The 14746-nt window shown below is 43.6% G+C and overlaps 1 protein-coding gene across 4 annotated transcripts; it reads left to right on the top strand.

Moving 5' to 3' along the window:
- Window positions 1-11156: 11156 nt before the first annotated feature.
- Window positions 11157-14329, top strand: LOC115174511 (ADP-ribosylation factor 6). Of its 4 annotated transcripts, none has more exons than XM_029733121.1 (2): window positions 11157-11446; window positions 11632-14329. In XM_029733121.1, exon 2 carries the CDS (start codon window positions 12442-12444, stop codon window positions 12967-12969), a length of 528 nt encoding a protein of 175 aa, XP_029588981.1. In that variant the 5' UTR covers window positions 11157-11446; window positions 11632-12441; the 3' UTR covers window positions 12970-14329. The 4 variants fall into 4 exon arrangements, with proteins under 4 accessions (XP_029588981.1, XP_029588978.1, XP_029588977.1 ...); XM_029733118.1 differs by having other exon boundaries at window positions 11626-14329; XM_029733117.1 differs by having other exon boundaries at window positions 11620-14329.
- Window positions 14330-14746: the final 417 nt, after the last annotated feature.

The following is a 14746-nucleotide window of genomic DNA, read 5'->3' as shown; positions in this document are numbered from 1 at the left end:
ACCCTAGACCCATACCAATTCGCATACCGCCCCAAAAGATCCACAGATGATGCCATCTCAATCGCATTCCACACTGCCCTTTCCCACCTGGACAAAAGGAACACCTATGTGAGAAGACTATTCATTGACTACAGCTCAGCGTTCAACACCATAGTGCCCACAAAGCTCATCACTAAGCTAAGGACGCTGGGAATAAACACCTCCCTCTGCAACTGGATCATGGACTTCCTGACCGTCCGCCCCCAGGAGGTAAGGCTAGGAAACAACACATCTGCTACGCTGATCCTCAACACTGGGGCCCTTCAGGGGTAGATGCTTAGACCCCTCCTGTACTCCCTGTTCACCCACGACTGCATGGCCAAGCATGACTCAAATCAAATCCAATTTTATTTGTCACAGGTGTAGACCTTACAGTGAAATGCTCACTTACAAGCCCTTAACCAACAATGCAGTTAAGAAAAATACCTAAAAAAATTAAATAAAAGTAACAAATAATTAAAGAGCAGCAGTAAAATAACAATAGCGAGGCTATATACAGGTGGTACCAGTACAGAGTTAGTGTGCGGGGGTACCCGTTAGTCGAGGTAAATGTGGCAATATGTACATGTGGGTAGAGTTAAAGTGACTATGCATAGATAATAACAGAGTAGCAGCAGTGTAAAAGAAGGGGGACAATGGGTAGCCATTTGATTAGATGTTCAGGAGTCTTAGCGCTCTGGTACCGCTTGCCGTGCAGTAGCAGAGAGAACAGTCTATGACTAGGGTGGCTGGAGTCTTTGACAATTTTTAGGGCCTTCCTCTGACACCGCCTGGTATAGAGGTCCTGGATGGCAGGAAGCTTGGCCCCAGTGATGTACTGGGCCGTACGTACTACCTTCTGTAGTGCCTTGCGGTCGGAGGCTGAGCAGTTGCCATACCAGGCAGTGATGCAACCAGTCAGGATGCTCTAGACGGTGCAGCTGTAGAACCTTTTGAGGATCTGAGGACCCATGCCAAATGTTTTCAGTCTCCTGAGGGGGAATAGGTTTTGTCGTGCCCTCTTCACGACTGTCTTGGTGTGCTTGGACCATGTTAGTTTGTTGGTGATGTGGACACAAAGGAACTTAAAACTCTCAACCAGCTCCACTACAGCCTCATCGATGAGAATGGGAGGATGCTCGGTCCTCCTTTACCTGTAGTCCACAATCATCTCCTTTGTCTTGATCACGTTGAGGGAGAGGTTGTTGTCCTAGCACCACACGGCCAGGTCTCTGACCTCCTCCCTATAGGCTGTCTCGTCATTGTCGATGACCAGGCCAATCACTGTTGTGTCATCGGCAAACTTAATAATGTGTTGTTACTTACCCTTACCACCTGGGGGCGGCCCGTCAGGAAGTCCATGATCCAGTTGCAGAGGGAGGTGTTTAGTCCCAGGGACCTTAGCTTAGTGATGAGCTTTGAGGGCACTGTAGTATTGAACGTTGAGCTGTAGTCAATGAATAGCATTCTCACATAGGTGTTCCTTTTGTCCAGATGTGAAAGAGCCGTGTAGAGTGCAATAGAGATTGCATCATTTGTGGATCTGTTGGTGCGGTATGCAAATTGGAGTGGGTCTAGGGTTTCTGGGATAATGGTGTTGTGAGCCATGACCAGCCTTTCAAAGCACTTCATGGCTACAGACGTGAGTGCTACGGGTCGGTAGTCATTTAGGCAGGTTACCTTAGTGTTACAGAAAAAGGACGGCCGAACACGCCACCATTCTCATCGAAGGGGCTGTAGTGGAGCGGGTCGAGAATTTCAAGTTCCTTGGTGTCCACATCACCAACAAACTATCATGGTCCAAAAACGCACCACGACAGTCGTGAAGAGGGCACTAGAACACCTTTTCCCCCCTCAGGTGACTAAAAAGGGTTGGCATAGGTCCCTAGATCCTCAAAAAGTTCTACAGCTGCACCATCTAGAGCATCCTGACCGGTTGTATCACCGCCTGGTATGGCAACTGCTCGGCATCCGACCGCATGGCGCTACAGAGGGTAGTGCGTACGGCTCAATACATCACTGGGGCCAAGCTTCCTGCCATCCAGGACCTATATAATAGAGTACCCCATGGTTTGAGTAGGGCTATGGTATGGGCAGGCATAAGCTATGGACAATGAACTCAATTGTCTTTTATCAATTTCAATGAACAGAGATACCATGACGAGTTCATGAGGCCCATTGTTGTACCATTCATCCGCTGCCATCACCTCAAGTTTCAGCATGATAATACACAGCCCCATGTCGCAAGGATCTGCACACATTTCCTGGAAGCTGAAAATGGCCCAGTTCTTCCATGGCCTGCATACTCAGGAATGTCACCCATTGAGCAAGTTTAGGATGCTCTGGATCGACGTATACAACAGCGTTTTCCAGTTCCCGCCAATATCCAGCAACTTCGCACAGCCATTGAAGAGGAGTGGGACATCTATCCATAAGGCCACAATCAACAGCCTGATCAACTCTATGTGAAGGAGATGTGCCACGTTGTATGAGACAAATGAGGGTCACACCAGACACTGACTGGTTTTCTGATCCACGCCCCTACCTTTTTTGAAGGTACCTGTGACCAACAGATGCATATCTGTATTCCCAGTCATGAGCAATCCATAGATTACAGCCTAATGAATTTTATTAAATTGACTGATTTCCTTATAAACTATAACTCGGTAAAATCTTTGAAATTGTTGAATGCTGCATTTATATTTTTGTTCAGTGTATATAAACAGTACCAGTCAAAAGTTTGGACACCTACTCATTCCGAGGTATTTCTTTATTTTGTCTATTTTCTACATTGAAGCATAATAGTGAAGGAATCAAAACTATGAAATAACACATATGGAATAATGTAGTAACCGAAAGTGTAAAACAAATCAAAATATATTTTATATTTGAGATTCTTCAAAGTTGCCACCCTTTGCCTTGATGAAGGCTTTACACACTCTTGGCATTCTCTCAACAAACTTCATGAGGTAGTCACCTGGAATGCATTTCAAATAATGTGTTTGAGCCAATCAGTTGTTGTGACAAGGTAGTGTTGGTATACTGAACATGGTCTTTAACCAAATTGGGCTAAGTCCCTATTATGGCAAGAACGGCTCAAATAAGCAAATAGAAATGACAGTCTATCATTACTTTAAGACATGAAGGTCAGTCAATTTGGAAAATTTCAAGAACTTTGAATGTTTCTTCAAGTGCAGTCGCTACACCATTTTGTTATCGCTTTCAAATAGGCACATTCTTCTCTTCTCTTCTACCCTGCAACTCTTCCTGGGTCCTTGGTGTAGAAGATATGTTTTCTGTCAATATACCTGGTAAAATAATGGTTAATCAACAACTCTATGGGAGCCCCGTAAAATTATATTAGGTATTTTCCTGCATTCTGTTTTTTCTCTCCTGGACTTTTTTCACACTAAATATTACAATTATTCATAAGGAAACAATGGAAATTTTAGACCATTTTAGGTATTTTTTTGGTGTAATTCCCCTTTAATTGTGTACCAGGTGCCTGGTTATCAATAATGTATATGATCTAACGAGATTGGAATGTGTCATCTAGTGCTGCAGAACATACCATGGCAGAGTTTACAAAACAATTGGCACCCAATTGATTCAAATCATAGTTCTGTCAGGTAAGCCATCTTTGCAGTTAACGTTCAACTGAGAAGTCTATCTACCCACAAGACAGTTATCATTGGGGCTCCCGAGTGGCGCGGTGGTCTAAGGCACTGCGTCTCAGTACAAGAGGCATCACTGCAATTACTGGTTCGAATCCAGGATGCATCACATCCGGCCGTGATTGGGAGTCCCATAGGGCGGTGCACAATTGACCCAGGGTCATCGGGTTTTGGCCGTCATTGTAAGTAAGAATTTATTCTTAACTGACTTGCCTAGTTAAAGGTTAATAAAAAGTGGCTAATTGGCTACATACAAAGTGATAGTCAAACGTGCACACCAAAACAAACAGGTAGAAATGAATTGGCAGTGTTACATTTGGCTTTTTAAGGCAATAGTGGCTAACCAGGGGTGGGGTAATGTCAATATGGCTTGATTGTATAGTAGCAGGGAGCTTTATGTTGAAAAATGGCAAGCTCCTCATAGGTGGGCTGCAAGCTAATCGTAGCTCGTGATCTAGCTGTTGGAGATGCCTGATCTAGACTCTAAAGCCTACATGCTTACCCTTTCAAAGTAGGAGGTACAGATGCAAATAAAAGATGACTGACAGTTGGTCAGAATATTCAGATCAGATAGTGATGTCACGATCTGGGCAAAAAACTCCATCCCACCTGAACAGGCTGAAATTCCTGGCATTTTTTTTTTACAAACAGCTCTTACACAAAAAGGGCATTATCATAATTTTCACAATATAAAAAAATAAAGGTTCTCATGTTTTTAACTTCACTGCCCCTTTAAAATAATCCAGAGCATGCAAACAGAATTAGGGATTTCTAATTAATTGCATTGGAGTTTGCACGTAAGCCATTTGCAATTTGTTACGTTAAATGAATGTTCAGGTACACAGCAGGGACAAGTATATCAGTAATTGTAAATTCTTAATCCTCATGGCTATTAACCCAATAGCCTACTCTGCAATGCGTCCACATCTTCTGTCTGTTTGTAGGTAGGCTACAAACAAAAAATGTGGATGCAAGCGTATGGTAAGCTTGACATTACAGTAGGTGTAATGTCAAGCTTACCATACGCTTGCTTCCAAGTCAAAACAGTTCACACATTGTAACGATGTATGCAGAGAGTCGGGAACAAGTGCAGGGCGTTTAACAAACAAAACAAGAACCACTAACAGCGCACCGGCATGAAACCGATACAGAAACAATAACACCTGGGGAAGGAACCAAAGGGAGTGACAAATTGTCCAGGTGAGTATCAATAAGCGCTGGTGCGCATGACGATGGTGACAGGTGCGTGTAATAATCAGCAGTCTGGTGACCTAGAGGCCAGAGAGGGAATATACGTGACAGTACCCCCTCCCTGGCGCACGGCTCCAGCCGCAAGGACGTCCCGGGGATCAGGAACGGACCGGCCACCTCTGCCAAAGCGCGGGAACCTGCCGAGCCAGATGTGGCATGGGAACCTGCCGAGCCTTGAAAACCTGACGAGCTAGAAGGGAGTGACATAAATAGGGCAGGTAATCAAGGAGGTGATGAAGTCCAGGTGGTTGTCAATAAGCGCTGGTGCGCGTGACGATGGTGACAGGTGTGCGTAATAATCAGTAGTCTGGTGACCTAGAGGCCAGAGAGGGAGTATATGTGACACACATACAGCGCCTTCCGAAAGTATTCAGACCCCTTGAATCTTTCCACATTTTGTTACGTTACAGCCTAATTTAAAAAAAAAGTTTTTTAAATCCTCAGCAATCTACACACAATACCCCATAATGACAAAGCAAACACTGTTTATTTTATTTTAGCGAATGTATTAATAAAACTAAAAAAACTTATTTACATAAGTATTTAGACCCTCTGCTATGAGACTTTGAAATTGAGCTCAGGTGCATCCTATTTCCATTGATCATCTTTGAGATGTTTCTATAACTTGATTGTAGTCCACCTGTGGTAAATTCAATTGATTGGACATGATTTGGAAAGGCACACAACTGTCAATAAAAGGTCCCACAGTTGTTAGTGCATGTCAGAGCAAAAACCAAGCCATAAGGTCGAAGGAATTGTCCGTAGATGCGCCGAGACAGGATTGTGGAGAGGCATCAAAACATTTCTGCAGCAAGGTCCCCAAGAACACAGTAACCTCCATCATTCTTAAATGGAAGAAGTTTGGGACCACCAAGACTCTTTCTAGAGCTGGCCGCCCGGCCAAACTGAGCAATCGAGAGAGATGAGCCTTGGTCAGGGAGGTGACCAAGAACCCGATGGTCAATCTGACAGAACTCTAGAGTTCCTTTGTAGAGATGGGAGAAACTTCCAGAAGGACAACCATCTCTGCAGCACTACACCAATCAGGCCTTTATGGTAGAGGGGCCAGACGGAAGCCACTCCTCAGTAAAAGGAGGCTGCACATGACAGCCTGCTTTGAGTTTGCCAAAAGGCACCTAAAGACTCACAGAGCATGAGAAATAAGGTCATTTGGCCTGAATGCCAAGCATCACGTCTGGAGGAAACCTGGCACCATCCCTACGGTGAAGCATGGTGGTGGCAGCATCATCATGCTGTGGGGATGTTTTTCAGTGGCAGGGGCTGGGAGACTAGTCAGGATCGAGGGAAATATGAACGGAGCAAAGTACAGAGATCTTGATGAAAACCTGCTCCAGAGCACTCAGGACCTCAGACTGGGGTGAAGGTTCACCTTCCAACAGGACAACGACCCTAAAAACACAGCGAAGACAACGCAGGAGTGGCTTCGGGACAAGTCTCTGAATGTCCTTGAGTGACCCAGCCAGAGCCCGGACTTGAACCTGATCGAACATCTCTGGAGATACCTGAAAGTAGCTGTGCAGCAATGCTCCCCATCCAAGTTGACAGCTTGAGAGCATCTGCAGAGAAGAAGAATGGGAGAAACTCCCCAAATACAAGTGTGCCAAGCTTGTAGCGTCATACCCAAGAAGACTGCCAGCAAATACCGCCTCGAAAAGGTGCTTCAACAAAGTACAAAATTTCAAAAAATGGCCTCCCGAGTGGCGCAGTGATCTAAGGCACTGCATCGCAGTGCCAACTGTGCCACTAGAGATTCTGGGTTTGAGTCCAGGCTGTCGCAGCCGGCTGCGACCGGGAGACCCATGGGGCGGTGCACAATTGGCCCAGCGTCGTCCGGGTTAGGGGAGGGTTTGGCCGGCAGGGATATCCTTGTCCCATCGCGCAATAGCGACTCCTGTGGCGGGCCGGGCACAGTGTGCGCTGACACGGTTGCCAGGAGTACGGTGTTTCCTCCGACACTGGTGTGGCTGGCTTCCGGGTGAAGTGGGCATTTTCAAGAAGCAGTGCGGCTTGGTTGGGTTGTTTCGGAGGATGCACGGCTCTCAACCTTTGCCTCTCCCGAGTTCGTACGGGAGTTGCAACGATGAGACAAGACTAACTACCAATTGGATACGACGAAATTGGGGATTTTTTTTTTATGTAAACTTTTTTCTAAAAACCTTTCATTATGGCGTATTTTGTGTAGATTGAGGGGAAAGAAACAATTTTAATCAATTTTAGAATAAGTCTAACATGACAATGTGGGTAATACTTTCTGAAGGCACTGTATATTATGACGAAATGTTGACCTTTTTTTGTTAGTTTTGGTCTTCGGGTGTTTGGTTTATTTGGCTGGTGGTGCGCACAAAAAATATTCTTGAGACAGTTTCAGTAGTATACGCCCCTTCGTCAGAGATTGGTCAACAGTACTACTCCAAGTAGGAGTGGGCTATGGACTGGATTCTTCAATGAAGTGTTTGTCATTCAACGAGATTACTAATTTTCATGCAGTTTTTCACTTGGAAAATACTGCACCAAACATCTTAGATATAAAATTGCAAACATTTTGGCAAAAACGTTCAAATGAATTAGATTTCTTGAGCTGCAAAAACTTTTTGGGCGACCTGACCTTCACATAGAAATGCGTTATCTGTAATTCTCATTGAAAGTGAGTCTAAGAAGTTGTAGATCTGTTCTATTTCTATGCTTCCCGTTAAATGTAGTTTTTGCGTCTTTTACTTTCGGTTTTGTACACTAGTTTGCAAAAGCTGAAAATTCAATATTTTTGGTTATGGAAAAGATATTTCACAGCAGTTTTGTCACCAACTGAAATTAAGTAAACTATCATTTTTGTAACCAGGAAATGGCGGAATGATTTCTGCATAGCTCATCTTTAATTCTGACTAATTTGAGAAAGTGTTACTAGCTATGTTGTTGCTACAGTGTCTCAAGAGGGACAAATAGTAATATTGCTGCTTTTTTCCCCAGTCTTCAAGCGAAAGTCTTTTAAGGGTGTATGCAAGTTCGCTTCTCCGGATTTTTATCAATGAACAAAACATAATATAAAACACGAACAATGCACAGACATGAAACCGAAACAATGACGACTGGGGAAGGAACCAAAGAGTGATATATATGGCAAGTAATCAAGGAGGTGATGGAGTCCAGGTGAGTGTCATTATGCGCGTAACCATTGTGTGCCATAACGAGCAGCCTGGTGACCTAGAGGCCGGTGACAAACCTAGTCAAATTGACTTGTTGTAGATTAAAGGCTGTGTGTGACGGCAAATTTCTTTTTTGCGGTTAAATTTCCTATGTACCGAATAAAAAATACACAGTAAATGTGTTTCCATCGCATTTAACTCTACTGATGGTTTTCTCACTAAATGTAGTATTGGCACGTGCGCTCTAGCCAACAGCTCTCAGAAATAGTGCTGGTGAGATTATTATGGATAAAAGGGCAATAATATTTTAACGCCACCAGAATAAGACCCTCAATATTTATTGGAAAGGAGCATAAAGCTCATCACCTTGCACTTTCACCAACCTGTGAAGTTCATGTCACGTGTGGTCACCAGGCAGCGCCATATGACACTCACCTGGACTCCATCACCTCCTTGATTACCTTCCCTATAGCTGTCAATCCCCTTGGTTCTTTCCTCAGGTGTTATTGACTCTGTTTCATATCAGTGTGTTTGTGATTCTTGTTTTATGTACCGTTTATTTACTAACCATTCACTTGCTTCCCGACTCTCAACGTACATCGTTACAGTTCATCATAAGTTATTTCACCTGTAGCCTAATAAACTGCATGGTTTCCCGAGTCATAGGAGGAGGAACACACACCATATAAATATACAGTACCAGTTGTTACATTCCCCAGTTTCTGTGTTGTGGGTTTGTATGTGTGTGTATTTCAGGAAATGGCTTCCTGGATTCCTAAAGCAGCTGATTGGTCGGCCCCATCGCTGATTGGCGCTCTGACCCCTCCCTCTCGTCAGGGATACAGCTGTCTCTTCAATTACTAACTCCTTCTCCAGCTTGATAAAAGACAGTGTTCCTTCGTCAGGGAAGAGAGCTTCTTTTTATGTCTTGTGTTGGTTATTGTGGTGGCGGTCAGTAAAAGTTAAAAAAAATAATTGTAGCCGCTCTTTCAGAGGTATGCGAATAGGACTTAGAGTTTTTGGTTAATGAAATGTTTCACTTAAAGTCTTGGTAATCATTATTTTTCATTTGTTCCAGGGGGGAGAGGGGAACGCACCTTGGAAGTGTTTAGGCAAGAGGCCTGCGGGCATACATAACCCGTAGTATTTAATCTGTCTATGCACACTAGGTAAAACCTGGGCGGACCACCCCTTGTACTTTGGTTAGCGCACCAGGTGGTGCTAAAGGTTGGGTAAGAAGTGGGAAGGTAGGAGAGGGGACGCTACCTTTACATTTCTTTGCTTTTGGTTCTGTCCAGACCCTTTTTTTCCCCACTTTACCGTGTTTATGTAACAGTGTAGGTTCTGTCCCTCTCTTCGCCCCAACCCGGGCTCGAACCAGGTACCCTTGCACACATCAACAACTGACACCCCACAAAGCATCGTTACCCATCGCGCCACAAAAGCCACAGCCCTTGCAACGCAAGGGGAAAGCCTACTTCAAGTCTCAGAGCGAGTGACGTCACTGATTGAAACGCTATTAGCGCGCACCACCGCTAACTAACTAGCCATTTCACATCGGTTACATTTAGGAATAATAAATTCCCATTAAACGGTATTTTTCTCTGCTTCTGTTGTCCTTCTCCACACCTACGATCACATACTTTTTTCATTCCACGGGGAGTTGAGATGTAGCGGGGTGTTGCATTCCCTCCAAGAGGCCTACGTAACACAGTCAAAGGTTTGGACACCTACTCATTCAAGGGTTTTAATTTAGTTTATCAAAATATATTTGAGATTCTTCAAAGTAGCCACCCTTTGCCTTGATGACAGCTCTGCACACTCTTGGCATTCTCTCAACCAGCTTCACCTGGAATGCTTTTCCAACAGTCTTGAAGGACTTCCCACATATGCTGAACACTTGTTGGCTGCTTTTCCTTCACTCTTTGGTCCAACTCATCCCAAACCATATCATTTGGGTTGAGGTCAGGTGATTGTGGGGGCCTGGTATTTTGATTCAGCACTCCATCACTCTCCTTCTTGGTCAAATAGCCCTTATACAGCCTGGAGGTGTGCTGGGTCATTGTCCTGTTGAAAAGCTAATTATAGTCCCACTAAGCGCAAAACAGATGGGATGGCGTATCGCTGCAGAATTCTGTGGTAGCCATACTGGTTAAGTGTGCCTTGAATTTTAAATAAATCACTGACAGTGATTTTGACCATGAAGGCCTCCTCATGAGGGACAGTTTCATCATAGCGCTGAATGGCTTTTGCGGCTGCACTTGAAGAAACTTTCAAAGTTAATGAAATTTTCCGAATTGACTGACCATGTCTTTATAGTAATGATGGACGGTCGTTTCTCTTTGCTTATTTGAGCTGTTCTTCCATTTTACCACAGAGGGCTCTTTTGTGTACAACCCCTACCTTGTCACAACACTACTGATTGGCTCAAACTCATTAAGAACTAAAGAAATTCCACAAATTAACTTTTAAAAAGGCACACCTGTTAATTGTAATGCATTCCAGGTGGCTACCTCATGAAGCTGGTTGAGAGAATGCAAAGCTGTCATTAAGGCAAAGGGTGGCTACTTTGCACAATCTCAAATATAAAATATATTTTTATTTAACACTTTTTTGGTTACATGATTCCATATGTGTTACGTCATAGTTTTGATGTCTTCTACTATTCTACAATGTAGAAAATAATACAAATAAATAAAAATCCTTGAATGAGCAGGTGTGTTCAAACTTTTGACTGGTACTGTATATCTCATGACTAAGTTTCTGCCACCATTTCTCGCATCATTAATTTTAACACAAAGATCCTACCATGTCAAACGAACAAATGATCTGTCTGCATTCTGCATCAACTACCAAAACTATCGTTTTCCATCACAGCTGTAGTGATTTATTTATTTTTTCTCTCAATTTGGGCATTGCAACAAATCTTGCATTACTTGTGTCATTATTTAAACTCACAACGTCTAGTGAACAACCATGACGTCATAATGAGGCGCATTATCACGGAATATGACGTAGACAATAGGGAGATCAGATTGGTTTCTAGATTTGTAAACACAGAACCAGATAATCACAAGACAAAATTAAACCGTGCCGTTTTCGTAATAATAGCCAACAACTGGCGTCCATTTCAACTATCATACGATCGGTTTGCTGTTGAAGTCTCTCGGTGTGCGCATGCCAAATGGCGTAGTGCATGAGCAATCGAGAGGAAGTGGCGGGTGATCTGGGTCCGCACCTTTTCCGGTAACACAGCACCGCCACCGCTTTGACTGAACGACTGTAGAGAGAGGCAAGAGCGGGGAGAATCAACCTGGGGACCGGGGGTTGCCGCAGTTGCAAGTAAGCTACCTATCACATTTTCCAACGCGACGCCTTTTTGTGTAAGCTTTTAAATTATACTGCGCGCTATTTTCAGGCTGGAACAGTGCACTTTTGACATAAGGGTAGCCGATTAAAGTTGTGCTCTGTCTGTCTGACACCCCTCCCTTTTCTGAATTGCTCTTGTGTTACAGGGAGAGAGAGAGAGAGAGAGAGAGAGGGAGGAAGAGCGGAAAGTCGGATGAATCAATTACCTTTTGAGCATTGTAGACCTGGTTGTCCCGGCGAAGATACGACTGGGGCTGATCTTATTTGTCTCCGGTACAATGAACTCCCGAATAGAATCGTTATTTTGAATCCGCCGATTGGAATAAGGGCAAGCGGACAGCCGGCAGACAAGGAGGAAGTCGGAACTACTACGGGCTTTTGAGAGGGCCTACTTTCTTCAACGCAACTATTAGGCTATATGTTTGGTATTTCTTTCTACATTATTGAAAACACCAAGGTACGCACCGGGACCTGAAATTTAGATTCAAATAATGTCGGGTTGCTAGGCTAATCGTTTGAATCAAATAGACTGAATTATAGTGTTGTGGATTATGAAAATATTTCCCCACCCTCTCCCGGCACCTAGACGTCAAATTCTCAACCACTTCAGTTTCCCTTTGCAAACCTCTCGTAGTTCCTAGTTATTTTCTGACAGCTGTTAAGGTAACGGAATATTTGTATCTTTCAGTGAATACTTTTCCATTGCTTGCCCGCCATTCTAGACACAAGAGTTTCTGGAACAGTCGTTTGTAACTGCCACCGTCTTTAAAAAAAAAAAGTAGACTTGTGTCAACCTACCACTGATAGACTGTCACGTGGACGTCTGCTGTCAGGCAACCTGCTACCGCAATAGAAACGAAACCTGTAACTTAAAAAAATAATAATAATAATTCTGCTCTCTTGAAATCATAGGGAAGCAATTTTGATTTTTTTTCTAAGGAAGTGGATGTTCATGCACAGCCTACAATATGGGGAAAATGCTCTCGAAGATCTTTGGCAACAAGGAGATGAGGATATTGATGCTTGGACTTGATGCTGCTGGCAAGACCACCATCCTCTACAAACTGAAGCTGGGCCAGTCCGTCACCACCATTCCCACTGTCGGCTTCAACGTTGAGACGGTAACCTACAAAAACGTGAAGTTCAACGTGTGGGACGTCGGGGGCCAGGACAAGATCCGGCCGCTGTGGAGGCACTACTACACCGGCACCCAGGGCCTCATCTTCGTGGTGGACTGCGCCGACAGGGACCGGATAGACGAGGCCCGCCAGGAGCTCCACCGGATCATCAACGACCGGGAGATGCGAGACGCCATCATCCTGATCTTCGCCAATAAACAGGACCTGCCCGACGCCATGAAGCCCCACGAGATCCAGGAGAAGCTGGGCCTGACCCGGATCAGGGATAGGAATTGGTACGTTCAGCCATCGTGTGCTACCACCGGTGATGGACTATACGAGGGTCTGACCTGGCTCACCTCCAATTACAAATCTTAATGTTCATCACTTTTATGTTCAGCCTGGACTGTTTAGTTACAACAAGCAAAAAAGAAGTGAAATGAACGAGATGGAAAAAATTACAAGCTGAGGCAATTAATTAATAATATGACTTCTCAGATGATTATATGAAAAGTTTGATTATACATTTTTTCTTTTGATAATGACTTCCCTATAACCTACATTTTCTTTATAAACCAAAAATACTATTGTTTTGGCTGGCTTTTCTTTCATATTTTTTCCCGCTTTGGCAATGTAATATACTTCGCTCACATTCTTATCACTCAATACTTAACTTTCAGAAGCTCTGAAAGATGCGTAGTCCAAAAAAAAAAAAATCTCTTGTATGATGTTTTGGGGGATGGCAGGGTTCTATAGATACATTAGACAGCCTTTTCATACAGTATTCTCATGTCCCGACTTCCACCCAAAAGATGGGAAATGCCCCTTTGAGGACGTTACCCATTCATATCTGTGCCCGGAAACCTTGGGGCAGCATCAGCATATCAGTTCAACTGCCACCATGTTTTTTTTAAAGAATTAAGATTGTGTATTACGGACATGTAAGGACCTTATGAAGAAGTACTTTTTTCACTATTGATTGTAAACAAAAAAAAACAAAAAAATGCTGAGATTGAGGAAAAGGTGTTGGTATGTAATTCCATCCATGATGTCTGCTAGGGACGTTTTCTAAAAAGACACTATATGGATGCTGGAATATATGGAAACGGACATGGATGGATATTGTTATTTTTGTTCTGTTTTCGGATCAGAATCTTTTAGCACTGATCTCGTTTTGCCTCTACCAAGCGCTTCCATTTGCAGTTCTGGCTGGCTTTTGCGAAGCCCTGAGTTTATAGGTGCACCAACAGACTGACGGCATGGCGGAAAGCACACTCATAGCTGAGTCTGCACAATAGGTGGGAGGGGACTACCCTATCCATGAGAGGATGGGAAGACGCATACTATAGACCCCTTGACCAAAAGTGCACACTTGACTCTTGACTGACTCTTGGACCCCAGTAAGCGTTTACTTTTCAACCCCCCACCATACCACTTCAATGGTGCTCTGCTCTCCAGTAACTGGGGCCTTCTGCGCTGCTCATTCACATCAGCTGTACAGCTCATGTCATGCAGTCAGACAAGGCTGTACTTTTTGTTCAGTATAGATAAGAAAATGCTTTGTTTTTTTTTGTTTTTCGATTTGCTATGCTGACTAAATAATAAAAAAAGATATCCAGACCAACATGGAAGTGTAGCTTTTTCAATATGATGCCTGCAACACAAGTTGATTAACATGTACATGCTTAAACTATTTGAATGTCACGAAAGAGGAAGTAAAATTTGGCTGTTAAAAAAATTGATGTGTGAACTGTGAAGTCTGTTTGGTGTGTTTCCGTTGTGCTCTTTCATGGCGTGAGTCACAGGCTTTGAATAAGTGATGAGATCTCTGGTTTCGGGTTGTGATTGTCAGGTAGCTTAGACCTTACTTTCAAGGCCTCTATGTATCCCATAGTCCATTAGAATACTGTAGTAGGAGTCTCTAGTGTATTTAACCCAAAGTGCTTTTTGACATTTTAGGGATGTGTAAGCAAATCATGCCAAAGCTGTTTTTCTTTTGTGAATTTGTAAGGGGTTATAGTTTGAAACTCACTTTCTAAAATCAATTTTCATACTTGATGTTGAAGAAAGTTAGTCCTTAAGTTAGTGTTGGTTTGAACGTAGGAGACTGCTGACAGATTGAACCCCACCACCTTCTCGATTAGCCTCAAATGCC

The sequence above is a fragment of the Salmo trutta genome, chromosome 35, assembly GCF_901001165.1.
Source record: "Salmo trutta chromosome 35, fSalTru1.1, whole genome shotgun sequence".
Classification (NCBI taxonomy): Eukaryota; Metazoa; Chordata; class Actinopteri; order Salmoniformes; family Salmonidae; genus Salmo; species Salmo trutta.
Note: the sequence above shows the minus strand (reverse complement) of the source record. Positions and strands in the feature narration are given on the sequence as shown.